The following is a 24,622-nucleotide window of genomic DNA, read 5'->3' as shown; positions in this document are numbered from 1 at the left end:
AAAGACAGGAAATAAATAAATTAAATTATTCTTTGTAGGTAACATGCAATTCTACACAAAAGACCCCAAAAACTCCACCAAAAGACCTTTAGATTTAATAACCAAATTCTGTAGCAGGATACAAAGTCAACACTCAAAAATCAGGCCAGTGAGATAGCTCAGCATTCTAAAGTGCCTGCTTAGGCAAGCTCAGGGGCCACAGTTAGATCCTCAGAACCACATGCTGCACCAGCCCCACCCCCAGGGCAGGCTGAGCTGGGCACAAAAAAAAAAAAAAAAAAAAAAAAAAAAAAAAAAAAAAAAAAAAAAAAAAAAAAAAAAAAAAAAAAAAAAAACACCTCAAAGATCAATAGCAGGCCAGGTGTGGTGGCACAGGCCTGTAAACCAGCACTTGGGAGGCTAAAGCACAAGGATCACTGCAAGGACAATATCAGGCTGAACTGTACAGTGAAACCCTCTCTCAAAGAGAAAAAAAGAGGGCTGGTGAGATGGCTCAGTGGTCTAAAGCACCTACTTAGAACAAGCTAAACTTAGCAAAGCACAGGGACCGCGGTTCAATTGCCCAGCACCACATGCCAGCCAGCCCCGCCCCCTGGTGGGCTGAGCTGGCCACACACACACTAAATAAATAAACTTTAAAAAAAAAAAAAAAGAGAGAGAGAGAGAGAGAGAAAGAAAATCAATAGCATTCCTAACGTGAATAATACACCGAAAGAAAAATTAGGGAAAGAACACCTTTCACAATAGCATGAGAGAGAGAGAGAGAGAGAGAGAGAGAGAGAGAGAGAGAGGCCAAAGAATCAATTTAATAAACAGGGGGCCTGCCCATTGGCTAAGTTGTCTAAGTGCCTGCTTAAGCAAAGCATTGAGGCTCAGGATTCTGTGGTTCGATCCCCAGATCCACAGATCCTAATGCCTTACCAGACCTGCCCTTAAGGCATCCTGAGCCAGCCAAAAAAAAAATCTAAGAAAGAAAGTAAAAGATCATTACACTCAAAACTACAGCATTCTGAAAAAGGAAATCAAAGACAGTATCATAAAAATGGAAAAATATCCTTTGTTCTTAAGTAGGAAGAACCAATATAGTGAAAGTGGCCATACTCCCAAAATTGTTACACAGATTTAATACAAGCCCTATCAAAATACCAATAACATATCTCACAGAAAAAGGAAAAACAATCTTAAAATTTATTTGGAACCAGAAGACATCTACAATAGAAAAAGCAAGTCTGGGCAACAAAGAACAAGGCAGAGGGCATCATAATCCCTGACTTGAAATTATACTACAGACCTACTGTGACTCTTCCCAGCAGGGTACTGGCAAGAAAAATAGGCCCAAACATCCATGGAGCAGATTAAAAGATACAGAAATAATTCCAAACACATTCAGCCACCTTATCTTTGACAAAGGAGCTAATAAGCACATTCACTGGAAGAAAAATAGCCTCTTCAATAAATAGTGCTAGAAAAACTGGCCTTCCACATGCCAAAGATTAAAACTACACCCATATCCTTCACCATATATTAAGGTAAAATCAAAATGGATCAAAAATCTAAATATTAAAACAGAAATCCTAAATCTACTAGGAGAGAGAATAGAGAGAGCTCTTGAAGATGTGGGTATAGGCAAAAATTTTATGAACACAAACCATATCACACATGAAATAGTACAAAGAATCCATAACTGGAATCTTATTAAAAGCTTTTGCACAGCAAGAGAAATCACCAGCAGAGTGAAGAGACAACCCACAGTGTGGGGAAAAGTTTTGCCGGCTGTTCCTCAGACAAGAGACTGATACATAGAATATATAAAGAACTCAAAAATAAATAAATAAATAAGACTTCTCCAAATTCAAAGACTCAAGCCAAAAATAGGCATCTAAGATGAGTACATAATTCTCAGATAAAGAAACAAACAGTAAATAAATATATGAAAAATGTTCAAGATCACAAGTCATTTGAGAGATGCAAATTTAAACACTAAGATTCCATCTCACTCCAGAAAGAATGGACACCATCAAGAAGTCAGCCAATAACAAATGCTGAGGGGCTGTGGGGAAAATGGAACCCTTCTCCTCTGTTGGTGGGAGTGTAGACTGGTGCAAGCACTGTAGAAATCAGTGTGGAGATTCCTCAAACAACTAGGACTAGAGGTTCCATTTGACCCAGTCATTCTCCCCCTGGGTATCTTCCAGAAGAATTAAAAACACTGTACCACAGCAATCTATGCACACCCATGTTTACAGCAGCAGTTGGTAATAGTTAAATCTTGAAAACAGCCTAAATGTTCAGCAACTTATAAAAAAGATTTGACTTTTCCTCCACAATGGAGTACGACTCTCTCACAGAGAAAGATAAGCTTGAGACATTTCTAGGCAAACAGAGGCACCTTGAGGCCATCTCAGAAGTGAAATAAATCAGACGCCCATGTTCAAATATCATGCTGTATCTCTGGTGTGAGAAACTGAAAGTATAAGGACCAAAATATATAAGAGATTCTGGGAAAGGGGAAGAAAATGTTCAAATGAGAAGGGGAACAAGGGAAGCAGGAGGAGAAAGGAAAACAAAAGAACAGAAACAAATAATGGAAACAGCTTTTGTAAGAAGGGAGAAGAGAGGAATGGGAAGACAGAATCAAGATATATCGCGTACAGATAGAAATTTCCTATGAAGAACGTCATCATTATGTGTATCTAAAATGTACCAATAAAATAAAAATTTTTAAATACATTGCTTTGATTTATTAGAATGTTGAAAAGTATGGCATTTTACTTAGCCTCAGAGAAATATGTTTCTGAATATTTACAACTTTTCAGGAGATATCTTACTGGTACCAGTGGACCACTAGTGTGCATGTACCTGCAGGTTGACCCATGTCCATCTTTAACATAATTAAGCGGGGCTGGTGAGATGGCTCAGTGGTCTAAAGCACCTACTTAGAACAAGCTAAGCTCAAGCAAAGCAGAGACCTTGGTTCAATCCCCCAGCACCACATGCTGGCCCGCCCGCCCCCTGGTGGGCTGAGCTGGCCACACACTAAATAAATAAATAAGTAAATAAATAAATAAATTTTTGGAAAAAAAAACATAATTAAGCATTCAACAATCTTAATCAGTCTAGTTCTCACCTGTATAATTTTTTGGGTGGGGACAGCTGGCCTTGAACTCTGTGTAGCCCAGGCTGACCTCAAACTTATTTTGATCCTTCTGCCTCAGCCTCCCAAGTGCTGAGATTACAGGTGTGGGCCACCACACCCAGCCCACTTGAACAATTTCTTTTAAAACTTAAAGACCATGCATAAAAAAGCATGACTGGGCATACTGCTCCCAGGTTTTGCAAACTAGCAGCACACTGGTAATATAGATATCCATCAGGTGGAACTAGTTAAATAAACTAATTATAGGCTAAGAGTGTACTGGACTATTAGGCATTTTCTAAAAAGAATGGGGCCGCTCCATGTATACAGATATAAAGGTGAGAGAAGCAAGGAGCAAGGTGGGTCATCGCACGCCAGCACTTGTGTGGAACCCATGCCACAGAACTGGAAACACTGAACGCTTTCTAGCCGTGTCGGGTCGTGAGGCCCTCAGCTCAATCTGCAGCATCCAAAGCAAGCTTTAGGGCCAAAACTGGAATAAATTTTTAGAATTTTTAATGAAAATGAAAGCCTGAAAGAAGGCATGGCCCAGTCTGTTGCCGCCTCACCGGAGGTCTCCTCACGGCAGCAGCACCTGCCTTCTGTGAGTGCTTATACACATCCAGGATGAGGACAGGCGGGAAGCTCCGGCTGGCCCCTGGTGAGAGAAGGACCTGGGCCCTTTCCTCACCCTGCCCTTCAGAGAAGGAAGGCAACCAGCCTGACCGGCACCAGCTGTGGCGGGGTGTAGTGCGTGCCTCAAGCCTGGAACAGGGACCTGGAACCCTGACCCTGCACCTGGAACAGAAGGTGCAGATGCCCTGCAGAGCTCACGTCTGCTCAAGTCAGAATCTCTCTGTTGAAGTACAGTAAGAGGCAAGGGTGGCCGGAATGACACCTCCTTTTTATCCTATTCATTCCTAAAAATCCAGCAGGAAATTCTTTTCACTGCCTAAAATTAACTGTTCTGTGAATAAAGCAGTCTCTGGACTGCTTGATAAATGGAAAGTTATCTGAAAACAATAACATCCCCCCCAACCCCCCAGTTTTTTGAAACAGGGTCTTGTTAGCCCAAGGCTTGAACTCACTTGGCCCAGGCTGGCCTTGAGCTCACAGGGATTCTCCTGTCTCATCCTCCCAAGTGCTGCGACTCTAGGTGTGGGCCACCACTCCCAATCTGAAACCAGTGGGGAAATTGTCCCTGTTCTATTTTTATCCCTCAGGGGGAAGGGAGAAAATGCCTAACAAAACAACTGGCTGCTCTCGAGGCTGCAGAGAATTCCTTCGCTTTGCTTAATCACTAGGGGACATAACCTTAGTGCTTTTGAAGTAAATGTAGTAAACAGAAATATTCTCTTCTCAGTCTAAAACTCACAGCCAAACACTGAAATTGAGTGAAAAGTAAACCGTATTACCCTGGGGAAGGGAAGGGGAGAAACCACTTTCAGTTTATGCAAAGGTTAACACCACTGAGTGAATGAATCTGAGGTGGATTCTCAGTAGGTAAAACAACCTTAACACAATTTTTCACTTTCCACCTTATTTTACCATTTGTTATTACAGCCTTAATCATTACTATTTCTCCAAGAGACTGGATCCAACAACCCTTCTGCATTTTATTTCTTTTTCAAATCTTTTTTTTTTGAAACAGGGTTGCAGTGTTGCCCAGGCGAGGCTCAAACTTCCAGTCCTCCTGCCTCAGCCTCCCAGAGGGCTGGGATTACAAACATGCTCCACCATGTCTGTTTTAACTGCACTCAAAAATCAAAGGAACAGGGGTCCAAACTCCAGCTCTGCTATCCACAAGTTGTAGGACTTGGGAAGTTCTCCTTGTCCACACCGTGGGGATTTGGTTGCTGCTGAGAGGTATCTATGAGGATTCAGAGAGGGAAAGCACAAAAAAGTGTTTCACCTGCTACTGGACACACACTGTCTTCAGAAACCAGACTGAGAGATGCGGGCCCACGTGCCATCAGTGTAGACAAAGAGAGGAAGCCTGGGTGATTTTCAAAACGCTTGATCAAGGTCACTGGAGAGGATGCCAGGACTGCAGGGTGAACTGAAGGCATCACGTATCATGGTATCATGTCATGAACCAGGGTCAGGACCAGGAGGAAGGGTGGCAGGGAGGTAAGGTAGTGAGGACAGCAGCTGGGTCCATAGAGAGGGAGGGAGACACCAGAGCTGCCCTCGAGTCCCACACCCCTGACTGGACACCCGTCCCTTCAGCAGGGCACCGAAGCTCAGGGCTTACCCAGGTTTGGCTGGGACACGGCCATGGCCCTCTGGGGCACTGGAGTGGAAGTGACGGCAGGGTGGAGGCTCAGATGATTCAGGGGCTGATTCATCGTCTTCCTAGGGTCTTGCCACGTGGTGATTTTTTCTATGTGACTAAAAGAAGGAAAACACTTCATTACTTTGTTAAATTATCAGCATGACCATGGTCATCACCAATCAAAGCACATCCCTTAGGTGACACTGCTTCTTCCCTTTGGATCTGCTTACAAGTGGCTGCGAAGCGTGCTGGGTTTCACCCTTGCCTTGTGAGCCCTCTGACCCAGTTGGTTCCAGTGGGGATTTTGCCTAGGGCTCTGAACACGGCCCATGACTCAGCCCAAGAAGCCTGAGCTCACTGGCTCTTCAGGTGCCTGCCGCACCCACTCACAAACCCTAGGGCCTCCTCTCCCAGCAGGGCCCGGGCTCCTATCCCTCTTAGCCCCCCATGGTCTCCCCATGGGGGGGAACTAACACAGCCAAGCTCTCCCCACTGCCCTCGGCTCCAGATTTTGCATGAGGAGGCCCACCGAGGCCACAGCCCCACCCTTCCAACAGCTGCAATCTACCCAAGATGGAAGGAAGTCTGCACCCGAGGACAGTGTCCCAGGGAACGAGCTAGTGGGGAAGGAAGTGCAGAACGAAGGTGGAGAAACAGTACCACACTGTGGCCCCAGGCTCTGGAGGCAGAAGGCACAACTCAGCGCTTGGCCAGATACAACTTCCAATATTCGTTAGCATGACTACATGTCAGAGAAATGAGCCAAACAGGAGCTGAGGCCCAGGGTTTTCAGTATAGACAACTGCTTCCTGGACCACATGAGGTCAGACAGATGGAGACAGAGACAGAGGTGTGCATTCAGATATAGACAGAGACACAGTTAGTGCTGGAGATGAGATTCAGGGCCTCAAATGTTAAAAAAATGATCTGCCACTGGGCTATACCCTCTCCCAGCCTGATTAGTCTTTTAAAAAGATAACTGGATTCATATAGCACCCCTATTTTGCTTTAGAAACTTCTTACTCTTTTGACATATAGGATATCCCTCTTAAATCACACACACTGATGATCCTTCCTCAAATACCTAAAGAAAGGAGTGGATGCATGTCTGTAACTCCAGCACTTGAGGCTGAGGCAGGAGGATTGCTCTGTGTTCAAAGCCAGTGTAGTCTATGAAATGAGTTCAAAACCAGCTTGAACTGCATAGCAAGGCCCTGCTTTTTTTTTTTTTTTTTTTTGTATTTTAGGGAAGAGTCTACAGTGTTTAGGGTCTCGTGACTAGATCAGACTCGTAGTGATCCGCCTGTTTACAGCCTCCCACCACCACGCCCAGTCTCAATTGCTCTCTCAGCATGCCCGCCGGGGGCAGGGTCAGCATGGCAGGCCCCTATCGAACCTCCGGTCCCTGCGCAGGTGCTTTAATCTGCTGAGCTATTTGGCCAGCCCTAGGACCTTGTTTTTTGTTTAAAAAAAAAAAAAAAAAAAAGAACACACACAATATAAAGACTGAATTAAGGAACCACTTCCCTAAGCATTCAAAATGACAAGGTCTCAGTTGTGTCTTCAGTTGAGCCACAGTAGCTGTTGAAAACTTTCCACTCAGTCTACTTTTGGGCTCAGGAAACTCGGCCTCAAGGGCGTTTGTTGCAGGCTTTGGGAGAGAGAAACTCACTGATGAAAGTGGGAGAATTGAGTAAATCCCTTCAGCAAAGTATTTAAAGCTGAAAAGCAGACTATTCCTCCAGCGCCCATCCTAACTAGTAATGGTTTTCAACACAGTCAGATCCTAGGTAATCAATCACTTTCAACTCTGGCACACTAAGGGGGGTGTCCCTCTCTGTGCCATGAGCCTTCTGAGAGTCTGACCCCAGGGATACTGAAGCTGTGTTAGAATCAACATCAGCGCCCAGATATATTTCACATGGTGAGATGCAGCAATATGTATTATTGTTGAAAGGAATGGGCTGTCATCAAAACTCAGCGGCCAAGCCCCATGAGGCGACACATGCCTGGGATCCCAGCACTCTGGGAAGCAGAGGCAGGAGGATTCCAAGATTTGAGCCCAGCCCAGGCAACCTAGCTAGACCCTGTCTCAAAATAAAAAATACAAAGCAAAGAGCTAAGGATGTAGCGCAGGGTAAAAGCCCTGGGTCCAATCCCAGTACTGTGCAGCACAGATGGATGGATGGATGGATGGATGGATGGATGGATGGATGGATGCATGGATGCATGGATGCATGGATGCATGGATGCATGGAAAGAAGGGAGGGAGGGAGGAAAGAAGGGAGGGATGGAGGGAGGGGGAAGGAGGGAAAAGAAGGGAGGAAAAGAAGAGGGGGAGGGGAGAGGGAAACTCAGCTACTAGGGGGAGGAATCATGCAGGAGCTAGAAGGACGCATTCTCAACTGCTGCCTCCACTCTGTCCACCCAGAAAAAAATCAGGCTGTGGCTCCTGAACATGGAACAGTAAAGTTCAAAAAGCCCACACCGGAAGTGGGGGATAAGCCCAGCCTGCCCAAGGGATGTCACCACAACCTGCCAGCCTGTTCCCTGAGACAGCACGTGAGTCTTCTTATAAGAGGGTGCTCCTGCCCTCATCCTGGGAAATTTGATCCCAAAGATGAAGAACTCACCCCACAGCTCGCAGTCTCAGAACTCCCACTGTGCCATGAGGGCCTCTGCAGCCCACCCTTCCAACTCCACAGTGGCCAACACTGTGACAGGAGTTTTGTTCCCAGCAGGTTTGTTAATTCAAGTGTCACTCACTGTATACCCCAAAGATCCAAGGGTGAGAGGAGCCTTTCTTAGAGAGCAGTCCTCTGTGCTCCACAAGAGCTCACAGAAGAAAGCCACGGAAACCCCAGCCTCTGCGGAGCAGCTGTTGGCAAGGCCTGGCCTCTGTGCCCAGCGGGTCCCAAGCTGCTGCAGAGAGCAAGGGACACTGTATCATCACAAGGGGCCTAACCTATGCTGATGATTTGAAAATGAAATTCTATTTGTTGAAGTCATTCTGAGCTGCGGGTTCTGGCTCTCCCCTGCCCTCTCCAAAGTCAAAGGATCCGTTCGCACCTTCCTCTGCATCTGTCCGGAACTTTGGAACTTGGCTCTGCCTTAAGGACTCACCTCCTGCTCCTGTTCCTCCGGTTTCTCAGCACCCTGGGGCTTGCCAGGAGCCACAGTTCAGCCCCACTAATCCTTACTTCCCTACCACTCCCACCTCTTTCCTGTCTTCACTCTGCTCTTAGGTCTAATTTAAGAAAAGTCTCTGCTATTTTAAAAGTGTAACACTCTTGGGAATTAACATAGATGCACACATAAATATATATTCAATCTACCTATTTTATGTGCATTCCATAAATGTGTGCTATTTATAGTTTTCATATTGAGGATGGAACAAAGATGGCAAACCATTGTTTTTTCTCTCTTTCCTTTTCTTTTCTATACTTTTTTGTACTTTCCTAGTTTTTATTAGGGACTCTACACTGTTTTCATGACCAATAAAACCAAAGTATTCATGCAAGTGCAAAAAGAGAGAAAGGAAAATTGGTATCTGACTGTGCTGGCTACAGAGCGTGTACGCCTTTAAAGAGGTGCTCTGGGAGGCTGGACCAGGGATCACAAGTTCGAGCACAGACTGGATAACACAGCAGCTTAACACACCTTGTCCCAAAATAAAAGAGAAGCGAAATATGGCAGCACACCCTATAATCTCAGTCCTGGGGAGGCTGAGGCAAGATCATCATGGTTGGCAAATTTGAGGCCAGCCTGGGCTACGTTAAGGAGATCCTGTCTCAAAACAAACCAGCACCGGCTGGACTCACGTTTCCAAAAAAGTTAAAGTGCAAGATTGGCCTGTTACTTTTCTTCAGCATGGCCCACATAAGAAGAGAAATGGAATCAATTACTTGGCCCAATGTCATTTATAAAATAAAAAATTTAAAAAAATTTAAAAGAATACAAGGTTTTAAGGAAAAGGAAGACTTCCCTTGATAACAGCAATTTTATGTTTCTTAGACATGAAAGAACTCCCCCCCAACAAGGGACTTTATATGACAGGTCTTGGGTAACACACAGTACCAAAAGGTACCCAAGTCCAGTGATAGTGAGCCTTTCATAGCTTTCAATGACACAAACAGCCACTCTGTGGCACCACTAATGCCCAGGACAAATCTAACAGGGAGCAGACACCCCTTCCTCTGAAAGCCCCTAGATCACAATTTCCTAGTTCTGCACTGCTTCCTCCTTTCATAGCCCAGCTTCTGGTTCCCAACACACTGAGGTTCTCTGTCCCACAACTGCCCGGGTCAGAACACAGCTTCAGTTGAACATGGTGGCACACACTGGTAATCCTGGCATTCAGGATGCGAGTTCATGGCCAGCCTAGGCTGCACAGCAAGAGCCTGTCTTAAAAAAAAAAAAAAGAAAAGAAAAGAAAAGAAAAAAGAGGGAAAGAAAGCAACTTTAGTCCCTGGGGTTTGCCAAGGGACAAGAATAGCCAGTGCTTCTCCAAAAGATGATTCTTGGCTCAGGGAAAACCATGTGTGAGATAATGTTTCCCTGTGGATTAATACTATGTTCAATAAAGACACGTTTAGAAAGGCATTTTTACTTATTAGGTTAGTTCTGTGTTTAGAGTTGCAAAAGGGCTGGGCAGCAGCCGGCCTCTGCCAGGGGCAATGAGAGGCGGCCTTGTTACTTTTCCGGTTTCTTCCACTCCAGGCACGGCTACCTCCTTCCTAACTTTTCCCCTAGATGAGGCAACAGCCTGTGGGTTTCCCCTCCCCAAGTCTATCTGGTTTTCCTTCTTTCCTCCCTACCTTCCTTCCCCCATTCTCCAGTCTCCTATCACAAGAGTATCTGGATGCAGGTCACCCCTGGGCCCTAGGTCTCCACTGCCCCTGAAAACAAAGCCTGACTCAGCCAGCCATGTCCCACACACAGCCAGTGCGAGTGGCCCTGCGGAAGCTGCAAAGACCTGGCTCTTGGGAGTCACATGTGGGAACTTGTGCTTTAACGTTAGCTCTGTCCCTGCCCAGAACAAGTCGAACGAGTCATTTAGCCCATCCTAGGCCCAGCACCGGTATCTGTGAGATAAAGTTAAAAAAAAAAAGATGTCTCACAAATATGCCAGAGCCTCTTTGTGAGGGTGAAACAGGTCTGCTCTGGCAATGCTCTGACCAACAAAGTCACTTAGAGGTTTCATGATCGGCTCAAGAGCACTAGCTTGGGAGTGAGAGACCCAACCTCAAACCCAAAGCAACACCTGGGTCAAGCCCATTCAACAGCCCTGGACTGTATAACTACTAGGCACAGAGCACTGGGTAGGTATAAAAATGAAAAGCATTTTATAAATATAAAATCCTGACTCTCACCAAAAACATTAAAGGCACAGATAAAAATCTTTTCTGTACAAACAGAATCCACCCGGCTTCGTGCCACCCAGGAGAAGGGCTTGGTGGTTTTGGATGAATTTACCTTCTGGTTCTTGACCTATGAAACTAACGTTATGGAAGGAAGCCATACAACAAAGACTTTCTGAAATAGAGAAGGCCCATGTGATCTGTTTTGTATTGCTGGAAGCATACAAAGGTATAAAAATAGAAATGACACAAGCACTTCATTTTGAAAGAATTTATAATTCTTACCATGTTGCTTACCTCAGTAGGCAAAGACTCTTTAAATGTGTTTTGTCCTTTTCTTACTCTTTCCCCTCTCCCCCCACTTCTTTAACATCTTAGGGCTTGAGTTTTCCACTAGCGTCAGGCAGGTTCCCACCCTGAACTATTGGACAGGACTTCTGGGTAACCTCTAACCTACTCTTCCTCTCCACCACAGCCCAGCATGGCAGCCAGCTAGCAAGAACCACACCAAGGAAATGACAGGTTAAGGGCAGTCTGGGGTCGTAAAACCAAGGCCAGGGACTGGCTCAGGACTCGGACCCTCTCAGGGCTACCCGTCTTCATCTCTTCGTTGAAGTTCCTCTTTGACATGCTCCTTGACACCCTCTTATTTTTAGAGGAATTTCTCTTGCTATAGAGTTAAGTTCTTCTGGTGACCCTGGGGCATGGCAGTATTCTGCATGTGACAGGCATTTGAAAAATAAACTTCTGCAACCCATATGATATTTATAAGCCCAATTTAGTGTACAGGTAAATGTTCATATTTTACCTACTGTTTGGTTGTGCTGGTGGCACTAGGGACTGAACTCAAGAGTGCTCTACCAGGCCAGGGAGATGGCTCAGGGCGGAGGAGATGGCTCAGTGGAATGAGCACTTCCCTGGTAAGTGCAAGGGCCTGAGTTCAATCCCCAGTTCTGAAAAGAGTGCTCTACCAACGACGAACATCCCAACTGTTTTTTTTTTTATTTTTTATTTTTTGGCGGAACTGGGGATTGAACTCAGGGCCTTGCGCTTGCTAGGGAAGCACTTATTCTACTGAGCCGTTTCCCCAGCCCTTATTTTTTATTTTGAGATAGGATCTCAGTAGGTTGCCCATGCTGTGCTTGAACTTGCAACCCTTCCAAGTGACTAGGATTACAAGTGTGCCACTACATCCAGCTTAAATCCTCATACAACAGAAAATCAGATTTTAAATCAGATTTTTTATTTGGTAGTTTAGTTCACTACTCTGTTAATGTTACATCAAATATATCAAATATAATTTGCCTAAAATGAGCTAAACGAAATAGTGTTGCCACTTAATTTTCCTGAGTTGGTCCAATCAGACCTACTTATATTAAAAATGGAAATTAGAACAGATTTGGATGAGGTTGACAAACTCTCAGATAGGGTTGCCAAGTAAATCTGACACACTGTCAGCACATGACAAATGCTCTGCCAATTTTTAATCCTGTCCCAGATGGCAATAAGACTTGCCTGAGACTTACATGAATGTTTTGAAATTTTTCCCAATTAGAATTAAAATATAAATATGCAAGGCTAGCTTACTTTTCTACTGTATTTCAGTGAAGGACACCCCATGTATTTCAGCCTAATTAAACACTCTAGCAGGATGTTCCTGTTTAAACTTCACAACCTAGAAAAGGGCACCACTTTACGCTTATATTTCTTGCTGTACCTTTTGTTTTATTTTGCTTTTTTGCCAACGGCACTTAGCTCTTCCAACTCATGCCAGAGATGAGTTTTAACTACAACTACAAAATCAGCCAGTGCGCCCGCTGGTTCACTGTCCCAGCCCCAGATGCACTCCTCCAGGAACAGCTGTCACCTAAAACCAGAAGGCCACAGGAGTGAAGCAGAGGCGAGCCCACCACGTGGGAGCCCGTAGCGGGGCGTCCACACCACCATGGATTCTCAGCTTGGTCTGCGCCTCAGCTGTCAGCTGACTCCACCCTGCTGTAGCCCTGTAGCAAATTCTTCCCCTCTGCTCATGCCTTTCGGTACACTTGGAAAATGAAGAGTCTGCTTTTGAACTTCAATACATTGAACATATCACTGAAGGATAAGAACTATTCTAAAAAGTAACAAAAATAGTATATACTATCAGCTGACCTAACTGTAGTATTTGCAAACAATTGGCAAATAAAAATGAAGCCAACATTTAAAAAAAAAAATCAATACACTGAACATCAAAAATAAAGTACTACCTCTTCCACATGGCTGAACAGATACACAGGCTATGTGTTATTGTATCTCTAAAGTCTCCCCTCAAATTGTCATTCTTCCTGCTGTCCCTCCAACTGATGATTCTTTATCCCGAAGTAGCTTTCATAACTGATTACAAAGCTTCCAATCAGGGGTGGGGTAGATAGCGCAGTGGCATAAGTGCCTGCCTGGCAGGCACAAAGTCCTGATTTTGATCACCGGTACTGCAAAAAAAAAAAAAAAAAAATCTTTCAATCAGCCTAAATCCTACACAACACCAGCACCTGCTATCCGAATGTAATAGAATAAAACAGGTAAAAATCATGCTGCACATGTATACACCTGACACATCCATTAGCAAAACATTCCATTTAAATCCCCAAGGAATAAAAGCTGGCTATTGTGCCATACAATAACGGTGACTGTTCATATCACAGAAATATGATGAGAAAGCTCATCTTTTGAAAGCCACAAAGAATTTATGGTTAAGAGGTTCCTTCCGGTTAGATTTGCACTTAGCCAGTTCATCAAACATAGCCGCAGTCTATGACACAGGAATAATAACTCATGTATACACAGAAGAGGGCTGGGAATCTTCTAATAAAAGATGAGACAAGCCCAGCAGTATTATTTCGGCGCACGCTTCCGGTCTCCACCATTCACTTGCCAATTCAAAAAATTTCAAAGTTCTCTGGAATTCCAAATGAATGGCAGGGACTGTATTTTTAACTACCAGGCTCTAATCCCTGACTTCCATCACAGCCTTGCCAAGAAGCCTCCACTTGTTTAAATTAGCAGCAGCGGCAGCGGTGGCGTGCAGAGGACTTCCGCCGGGGCTCGCCACTGAGCGCCACTGCTTGTTGCAGACTCCCTGGGCCGGAGGCTCCTGTCGGAGCAGAAGCAGCGCAGCAGCGGGGCTGTGGGCCAGTCTCGAAGAAGCAGCGCGAGCTGCAGAGGGGCCGTAAAATCTTAATACCCATGGTTCCTGCAGTAGTTGATTCACCAGCATGTTGTGCCCGGGATGAGAATGAAAAGGACACTGTGAATGTGCCACTGCCCGGAGAGAAGCGCTCTGGGGAAAGGGTGACTCATGGGGCTGGCCTCAGCGTGAATCACTGCAGCGGGCGGGCAGCTCGGCCATGGCATGGCGTGAGACCCCTTCGCCGCTCTGCTCCCCAGCATCACCCACACCGGCAAATCCGACTTGCCTCTGCAATCTGGGCCAAATTCTTGCTTAACCTCATTTTCTCCTAATCCTTGAAAAAACAAGACAAAGAAAAGGACTAGAAGTTTTTGTTTGCTTGTTTGACTTGGGCCAAGGGCCCTAAGGAAGACCATTTGCTATTTCACAATTTTATCACCAGCACTCAGCATTTTCTTTTCTCTTCTTGTATCGGGATAATGCTATTAAGAGATTTATAAAATTCCTTAAGATTCTTCTGTTGGGACTAAATAATGTATGAGTTTGTTTCATTTGATTTTTACACTTCCAAATAATAGTGACAAACTGAACATGGCTGTCTTTATTTTTCATTTTTCTCCCAAACAAAAACATCGAATCAGCCTGAGTTCAATCCCCAGTTCTGGGGGGGGGGGGATTTGAATCAGAAAAATGAGAAGCCAAGAAGAAAAGATGATGTCCACTACCTACAAGAAGTAAACTTTATTCATCCATTTACTCATTCAACAAGTGCACTGGGGTTACATCTTCCACAGGGATTCATTCAGGCTCCCTAATCATCTTTTAGGCCTGGGACGTACCTCAGTGGTCGCTTGTGCAAGTCCTTTGGTTTGATTCCTAACGTCACCACCATCATCACCACCCCAGAAGTAAGCATTTGCAAAGGAGGACTGTGGCAAAAAGCCCCACTAAAACCCTTTCCATGTACACTGCGTACTATGTTACCTCCGTGAGTTCAGTGCAGTCAGTTCCTTCCTGGGCTAGAAGACAGTGCTGTGTCTCTGGCTGTGTCCTAATAAAGCCATGCCGTCCCCTAACAGGTATGGCGGACCCGGCGGGCACGCAATGCTGAACTCAGCCATTTCAATATGCCCAGAGTGCTGAATGCCTGCAATGTCCAGCCCTCAAGGGTCTGACAGGCACAAGGGTGGGTGGGTGGGAGGTGGAGGACACGAAATGAGCGGCATGCAGTTAACAGCACTGACTCTGGAGTCTTTTTGTAACTGTAAACGGTCTATTGCAAGAGCTGCACGTTAGATACATGAGCTGTGTCGGCTACTTCTGACATCCGGAAGCAGGTTTAATCTCACAATCAATTTTAAAAAGCAGTTTGTTTTTAAGCCACTGGACTACTCCAAATGCTAAAATACTTTGGAAATTGTTTTTCCAGGCTGTCTGTGCCTGACATTGTTTTTAACATGTTGTTTTTCCAGTTGTTCTTAAACGGGACATTGATGCACCTCTTGGCTTCTCCTGAGCCACTCCACACATAAAATATTTTGGAGCTAAAACTGCGGCTGCCCTTTTTTCTCTTCTTTCTAATGGGGACAAAAGAATTAAATGTCACTTGACCAAAAAGAAGAGGGCAAAGACACTTTCAAAAAACAAAAATTCTTTTGGATTAGTCTGGTCTCCCCTCTGTTCATGTAAAAAAAAGATTCAATTCCTTTTTGTTGATTTTGGTTTTTCAGCTTTAGGAAGAAGATAAGCCCCAGGCTCTGGCTGCCAGAGACTCTTTCTTTCCATGCACTGGAAGGCATGACATGACGTGACTTTAAAAAACAAATAAGGTTGGCATTTGGAGTCTGAAGAGAAACTAGAGGCATTTGCCAGCATCAGGACTCCATTTTTCCCAAAATGATTAGGAGGACTGAAAACAAAAACTGAGGCTCCAAAATGACCACTAGGCCTCCCCAGCCACCAAAGGCCTTCCTTGAAAACAGCTTTCGGGCAGCACCACTGATGCTTACCCCAGTCTATAATGTCTCTGTGTGTATTTCTTGGCATCCTTGGTCAAAAAATATCACCAAAATGTAACAGAATGGCACAGTGGATTTGAATTGCACCTATGCCAATAACTGTTTAAGAGATTACTATAAGGGCTGGAGAGATATCTCAGCGGACTAAAAGCCTGCTTTAGGTAAGCCCAGGGACTGGGGTTTGACCCCCAGTACCACATGCCACACTGGCACCACCCCTCGGTGCACTGAGCCAGCCACAGAGTCCAGGCGTGGTGATGCACACCAGCAAGCCCAGTGCTGGGGAGGCTGAAAACAGGTGGTTCATTATGAGTCCAAGCTGCATAGTGAGACCCTGTACCAAATACATAAAAAAAAAAAAAAGATCACTGTAAGCCCAGCACACTCTGGGAGGCTAAGGCAGGAGGAGCTCAACCTCGGCCTTTTAGCCACTCAGTCTCAAAAACTAAAAAAAACCAGAGATGTAACTCAGTACAAAGATCCTAGATTCAATCCCCAGTGAAGGGGGAAAGAAAATCTACTATAACTTAACAGCTCCAATCCTTGGTTATTCCAAAAGGACATATTTCATCAAATAACTAGAGTTTTAAAGAATAATAATAATAAAATAAAAAAAGAAGTAAAGCACCAAGCACTGTGCCAGATAGATGAGATGTAACTTCCAAGGGGAAAAAAAAATGATATGCAGCAGCAACCTCCATCTTGCCCTTTGCAGAAAGTATGATTTAAAAAAAAAAAAAAAAAAAAAAAACATGGTCCAGAAATCAGAAGCTCAGGAAAGAACCCGTGAACTCGCTAAGGTCCCTCACATATCACCAGGCTTTCTGGAGGACAGTTTATCAGTTATAAAAACTCTGGAAAAGTTTGACCCAGCAACTCCACTTCCAAAAAAATTACCCTGAGGAAATCTCCGGGGTAGAGGAGAGCTGGCTGCTTAGGTGTACCTGTTGTTCACTCTCAGAGCTAGGTCTGGTCAAGACTAAGCGCTAGACGATACTCAGAAAAGCACGCAATACTTTAGGGAAGTTGTCTCTTTTCCCTTTTTTTGAGACAGGTCCAGCTATGCAGTCCAGGCTGTCTTCCCCAGGCCGGCCCAATTCACAATCCTCCTGCCTCAGCCTCCTGAGCAGTGTTACCAGAAGTGTGCCACTAGCTAGGGAGGTTCTCCACACAGAAGGAAATGCAACTCCCACCCGTCCTGCCCTTCCTCTTTCCTCCTGCTGCAGCACACAACACCTACAGCTGCAACAGCTCTTTTGAATCATGAGGAACGGAAGCCACTCAGCAAGCAGAGTGACAATGGGCGCTTGCGCAATCCCAGCAGCCCCTTCACCGACTTCAGATTTCTTTGATACAAGAGAATTAGACAATTTCATCTCACACTCTCATAAAGCCCAGGCACAAATCCAAACTAATATCAAAGGATGCAAATATATGTGCAAAGAACAGCCCTTCAGGTTTTGTTTGAGATTAAATGTGCAGGGGTAGAATGATTACATGACGGCATAGGTCAGAAAAAGGCTCAACAGCCATTGCAAATAGTATAGATCGCTGCTTGTCAAAATGTTAGGTCATCCGCAATATATTACTAAGTGAAAGTAATCCCTCTTTGGTTAATAAAAAACACATGAAGACTCTAGATTTCTTACACTCTCTTCAATTCACACCATAAGCATCATTTCTCTAATCAGAAAAAAAAGAATAAGAAGGCCACGCTCCCCCACACCAAACCCACATCCTACTTAAAAAATAACACCGCATTCCAGACTTGAACTTGTACTTGCTAATTACAGCCTCTGAAAAATCATTCCACAGCTAGAGTGCAGGGTTGAAAGTCTTTTCAGCCCCTTAACTGCGTGTTGGAAAAGGCGCCACCGTAATAATCCCAGGAGTGCATCGCCTAAAGGTGCTCAGAACCTGAGAGAAGCACAAAAGGGAGAGAGGAAAAGGCAGTAGGAGGGGATAAAGAGGATCAGGAAATTCTATAATTAAGCAATATTTCCTGACTGCTTCTAGCAGCTGTCTGAGTGAGAGCGGGCATCTGAAGGAGGGGGCAACAGACATGGGGGCGGCCCTGCTGCAGGCCGGCCGAGCAGGCCCTATCACTCTGCGCTGTCTGTACTTCACAGGAGAACAGGGGCATCTTAGACCCAGCACCTGTCAGCTCCAGAGACGCCCAGCTGCAGTGCTGTTACTGCTGTCATCTGCCTAATCCAGAAGGAGGGGCATTTATTGTATCTAGGAAGATCAGGGTGAAGTATCTTCGGTTGCTCTTACGGAAGAGAAGGCATGCCTCTTGTAACTGGGCTTGCTCTCTTCTTGCCTTTCCTGACTTAATTTTATTTTTATTAAAGAAAGACACCCACCCTTGCAGCTATATCATTCATTTGCACCCCCACCTTCATGATACATACACTACTAACGTGGTTTAAGTTTCGCCCAATGACCGCGAGGCTCCCTCTCCTCTCACCGTGAGGCACATCCTGCCTCTGCCCGCTTTGTGCAGTTTCCATCAACTTGGAGCGAAGCAGGATGTAGAGCACCGTGTCTGCCAGGGGAAGAGGTATTTTCTTTACAGGATATGTTCACATTTTTTTCCTTTCCTCAAGACTTTTTTTAGTGGGATCAGAAGTAGAAGAGTCATTATACAGGCTATCATATGCTCAGCGAGTTAAACGCAGAAGGCACACCACTGAGCAGATGCTAGAAACCTACTCTTGAGACAGATGGCCGAGTACAGCAATGAATGAACGCATCCACTTCAGCAACTCATTTTGCTTCTCAGTGTTAAATGAATCAAATGGATTTTATCCACATATTACATATCTTTATCAAACAAGTGCTTAAGAAACTCATTCACAGATCTGTTCTTATTCCAGGAAAGTCATGCATACTAGAGAATTGTACAATAACATCTAAAACAATTAAACCACCATCGATTCATTCCTGTCTATTCAGCAAACTGGCTATGTCTACCAATACTAAGCATCACAGGCTCAGAAAGTATAGCAGGCACACAATAAATCAGTGTTTGCCTAAGAAATGAGTGAATGCATTACAGGCATGGTGGTGCATGCCTGTAATCCCAGCACTTGGGAGGCCGAGGCAGGAGGATGGTTTTGAATTTGACAACAACCTGGGCTATAAAGTGAGCTCAAGGCCAGCCTGAACTAAATAGCAAGACCCTGTCTCAGGGGAAAAAAAGAAGTGAATGAATGAATGAGTTGGTATTAATATTCATATTGATAATTGTAGTATTAGTGATTCATATTAGTTACACGGCTAGCATATTCAAAACAATCAAAATAATGTGTGATAATTATAACCGAATTTACATAGCATTTCATAGTTTCAAAATTTAATAGAGCATCACATGACAGGTCTATTAATCTCAATTTTTAAGATCCAGAGCCTCAATTGGGACAAGTTAAATATGTAGTCCTTAGTTTCTATGTGGTAGATCAGGGTTACCTCCTCTCTTGACAGGCACACACACCTGGCCATGACGCAACACTACCCTTGTGCATCCAGAGGTTAGCACATATAACCTGGACCTCTAAGAAGTAAGGACCAGAGGGTGTGGACAGCCAGAGTGCTGCCTGCTGGATTCTGGGCAGAGATGATGTGTCCTGCAGTCAGTCCTCCTCCTGCTTCCAGAACCCACCCCCTCCGGTCTTGTCCCTCCAGAGACCCTCAAGTCACACAGAAGGTAAACTTGCTTAGGAAGTTGACCTTTACATGGCTTGGTCTTCAACCAGGCCCATTCTGTTAAGAAGGACTCTCATGACAATAAAGTAAGTTAGCTCCTTGTGCTCCTATAGTTGCCATTAGGGGGAAGGAGGGAGAAATAGAAGTACTACTTTAAAAAATACAGAACAGGGGCCAGGGAGATGGCTCAGTAAAATAAGTGCTTGCCTGGCAAGTACAAGGGCCTGAGTTAATCCCCAGGTCTGCACCCCCGCAAAAAAAAAAAAAAAAAAGAACAAACCAGAGCCCAAGATCCCCATTATGACCTCAAAAGAAGAAGCAAAAGGACTCAGAAGGTAAATTTGGAAGTATAAGATGACAAGTGAATGTGCCATTACCATCAGGGAACCCAGTTGAATTCGTCAGAAGCCGGCCCCAACCAGACCAGCTTCAGGCCCACTAGCCTCTTGTTTTTATTATTTATTGATTACTAGGACAAAATATTCAAGGGGCTGGTGAGATGGCTCAGTGGTCTAAAGCACCTACTTAGAACAAGCTTAACAAAGCACAGGGACCACAGTTCAATCCCCCAGCACCACATGCCAGCCAGCCCCGCCCCCTGGTGGGCTGAGCTGGCCACACACACACACACACACACACACACAAATAAACAAAAAAAAATTTTAAAAAAAATATTCAAATAGGTTGATGTGTACATTGTATAATACCTTATAAATAATTAACTGAAACGCAATAGAAATATTAATCAGTCCTATGTAATTATCCATACAGGGGGAAAAAAAGATAAATTCCAATGTTTTCTAAGCTACTACTTTGTAGATTTCACAATATTTTACATTTTTTTTTTAACAGTAGTAAGTTTTATTAAAGGTAGGGGGAAAAAAAAAAAAAACAAGCTCTGTAGAGTGAGTTGGGGCCAAATCAACATAGGGAAAGTATGCCCAACAGCAGCCATAAAGTACCTTTCACAGCTTGCAATGACGCATGCAGATGCGGTGGCCATGGGCCCTGGACTGGCCACTGTGGCCCTCACAGCATGAGGGTGGTCACCACACAAGAGTCAAACACAGTGGCTGTGTTTTACATCTTTAACATGGACACAAAGTGCATCTTTGTGATGCACTCTGAAGTAACAAATAGTTCCATTAGAGCTATTTCCTCTTGGGGAAGGATTTCCAGTCATTTTAACTGACTCTTGGAGAAGCTCATGTTTGATCACTTAGATACATAATAAATATGATACTAATGCATCAAGAATAGTATGTGTTGCCTAATGAGAGGAAAAAAACAAGCCTATTATTACTACACTATGATGAAATCAAGAAGAAACTGATATATACGTCACTATATGACTAAATGAATAACCTGTATTTTCTTACTTGGCTCCAAAATGCTCTTGGAGCATTAACTGTTCATCAACATGGACTACAGAGGAGACTAAAATGAGCTGGGAAATTGATCCTTAGCTAGAAAAATTCTGATCAAAATAGTAACTATTTTGATTAAAAAAAAAAAAGAAAGAAAAAAAATATGAGCTCAAGTGGCGGCATGCAAGTCATTGATACAGAGTCACTCCTGGCCATGAGGAGAAAGACTTCTGATTCTGTCATTCGCATCACTGTCCTGACACAGCTCACCTGGCATATTGACTTAAAATCTGTGGTCAGGCTCAGTCCGACTGTCTCTAAGGAAGAGCAGTCATGGGGTGGGAATCTTCAAGTATATCCTACAGAACAGCAGTTCTAGAAGACAATCCCCACATTCCTGCACTCAGGAAGGCTCTAGAGTTACCAAATAAGCTTGGTTTTGAAAACAATGAATGATATATTTCCCTCCTAAAAGTTACACAATACTCTTGAATGTAAAAGGATTTAGGTTTAAATTAGTTCAACCCAACATTTTTCTAACTTATTCTAGCTACAATCTTTTTATACGTAACTATTAATATCTTATGATACATTGCAGCAGTGTTTCTCAAACCCAACTGACCAGAACAAAGAAACTACAAACGATTCCGAAGTGTGACCTTGATGCTATGAAGTTTTGGGTCCAAACCATCCTAGTGACAAAGTTCATCTAAAGCAAAACTTATACAGATGAGAGAGAATCTATATATTTATACATGCATATATATGAATATAAATGCACATTTCCATATATTTTGAAAGTAAACTTGTGTATTTAAATAGTGACTTGAGCTTATTTTTTTAACCCAGAAAGCTCTTAAGCTTCCTAAAATTAGGAGACCACACATATCTATTATTAGTGTGCTTTCCACATGAAGTTTTGCTTAGTTCGAGGTCACAGCTGCTGCAAAGCACCCTGGGTGGCTCCTTTCCATCCTTTGAAACAACTGGTGGGAACCTAGCAATAGCCATCAACCCAGCTGTTCAATCTTACTTTCTAACTTTAGCAAGTCACTTTGCCACTAATGTCACTAGGGCACGCCACACTGAAAACCACACCACTGAAAATGGATTCCTATCCCCCCTTTACAAACTCCAGGCACACAAAGCGAAGTTAAGCCCATGTGCCAAGCACGATATTGCCCAGGTGTCAGCTGCACGATGCATGTGACCTGATTTACATGGCGTGCACCACAAGTCAGCATACCACGTACCACCACGTCTCCCTCCAGGCAGCCACTGGAGACAGTTACCAACAAGCAATGACACAGCCCACCATCTAGAGTCTAAAAGACATGAAAACCATCTTTGGATTTCAGAGACTTGCACACTGGTTGTGCTGCCTGAGCGTTGCTTACTAAGATGCAGGAGGGGTGATTTTCCACAGTGCTAATGCACCACACACCCGCCATGAGGCCCTCATAGTGCAATTACTCGACTCAATTGAATGAATGGACCTCCATCTTAGTTTCTTTTCATTTTTCTAAATTGCATGTTCATTGTAATTACTTGTTCCAAAGCTGGAGATTGTAGAATTTTTTAACTGGTTATTATCCTTTGAGAGTTTCTCATTAAAATAATTTCCTTCAGTGAAAAAGAGTTGCTCTTTTCCTGAATTTGCTCAGAGGCTGCTGCCACTGAGGAGAACTCAAAGAATGCCTTGCTAAGCTCCCCTGTAATTCACTGCCTCCATTGTTAACATATGCGGGGACTTAAAGCACATTAAATGATTTATACAAATGGAAACAAAATGCCCTTTGAGTTCTATTGATAATTTAACCTTTAGTGTTTTGGATGCAATCCCAATTCTCAGGAATTAAGGACAGCCACTGAATGAAACCATTATGTAAAACATTGTTGTGGGAATTATTTTGTGTGAAAATATATACAGTATGTCATTTAGAATGTCTTTGAAGGTGGGCTTTCATAATGCACAATTAAAATCTACACGTCTTTGATGGCTTTCCCTCTGAGGGCCACAGAAGTGAACTTCAATCAGTAAAAGACCCAATGACCTGGATGTCAGGGAAGTGGTCACTCTCCCTGGAAGTGACTGAGAAGGGCACTCCTGGCAGCTGTGATTGTCCTGTTTCTTGGTCCAAGAGCTGCTTATGTGAATGTGTTCAAGTCATGAACATTCATCCAGCAGTCTGCTTATGAGTTCTGTGTTTCTCTACAAAAATTCAACTTCAGGCTTCAAAGTAATTAAGAGAAATTACTGCCTTCCTTTTATGTACATACTTGGACATAGTTTTCACCTAGCACGGGCACAAGAACGAACCTAAGAACATAGCCAGGTGTGGTAGCCTACACTGGTAACCCCAGCAGTCAGAAAGAGAGGCCAAGGCCAGCCTAGGATACACAGCAAGACCTTTTCTCTAAACAAAAAGAACTGTAGGTATTTATAAGGAATGGAAATAAGTGGGGGGGGGTATCTCACATATATTATTTTTTAAATTATAAAATGACATAGCTTTTGAGTAATCTAATGTGACAAAATATCAGAGTTCTGGAAATATTAGAGTACATACTGGTTAATAAATGACACTCAGAAATCCTTTTGTCTTGATGTGATAGAATGAGACATTTACAAAAACCATTTGTTGTATTTTTACCCAGAACTTTAACCAAATTTAATCTTAGGAAGCCATGTGTGTCTTTGAAAAATAACTTAGGGCTTGGGAGTGTCCCTGAGCTGCAGGACAGGCCTTGCCCTCACAAGGCCCCTGGCGCAACCCCACGATAACACTGTGACAAGCCTTGTGGGGAGCATCTTTTTTTAACTAGGTAAGACGCAAGCAGTAATATATACAGCTCCCGATTGGATGCCACACTGGGGAACACATGCGCGTGCACACGCACACACACACATACACACAGCTACAAAAGGTTTTTTTTGTTTTTGTTTTTTTAAACAACTAGGGGAATCTGAATAAGGAACGTGGGTATTAGCTCGTATTATTTGTTTGGGTGTAACAACAGTATTTGTTATTGTGTATTAAAGAATGTCTCTCTCAGAAGATGCATGCTAAACTATGATGAAATCTCATGTTGCCACTAACTTAATCCCAAATAGCTTGGCCAAAACTAAAGAAAAGTATATGCACTGAAAGGTGGCAGCAGGTTAACAATTGCTGAGTCTAGATGAAGACTGGACTCTTTCCAACACTTCAAATTTGAAATGTTTGAAAGAAAAAAGTAAATTATTCATTGTGTTAGATGTGAAACTAGTACCTCTGCTATGTAAGAAAACAACTCCGTAGTTTTAAGAGCTATTGAAGGGATTGGTAATAAAATATTGTATTTGTCATTTGCTTGAAAATACTTCCATTGACGAATACTTGAAACAAATACCATATATGTTAACAATGCTTAAATTCCAGTAAGATCTATATGGTATCCTACCAGAGTAGAATTTTCCCTTGCGTGTTTGACATTTTATAACTGATGTCAAAACACCAAGTGTTTATGCTACTTATTTGCATTTTTTTTTAATTTTTTTAATTATTTATTTATTACATTTATTTATTGTGTGTGTGTGTGTGTGTGTGTG

General features: G+C 43.6%; 1 protein-coding gene across 1 annotated transcript in view; it reads right to left on the bottom strand.

Moving 5' to 3' along the window:
* Wwtr1 (WW domain containing transcription regulator 1) overlaps positions 1-24,622 on the bottom strand; it is a 138,364-nt gene that overhangs the window by 50,026 nt on the left and 63,716 nt on the right. Inside the window, exon 2 of the mRNA XM_004637777.2 lies at positions 5,391-5,527. Within this exon, the coding sequence (XP_004637834.1) occupies positions 5,391-5,527 (137 nt within the window). The remainder of the gene's footprint in view (positions 1-5,390; positions 5,528-24,622) is intronic.

The sequence above is a fragment of the Octodon degus genome, unplaced genomic scaffold (assembly GCF_000260255.1).
Source record: "Octodon degus isolate 3935 unplaced genomic scaffold, OctDeg1.0 scaffold00093, whole genome shotgun sequence".
Taxonomy (NCBI): Eukaryota; Metazoa; Chordata; class Mammalia; order Rodentia; family Octodontidae; genus Octodon; species Octodon degus.
This window is presented reverse-complemented; position numbering and strand designations above follow the sequence as displayed.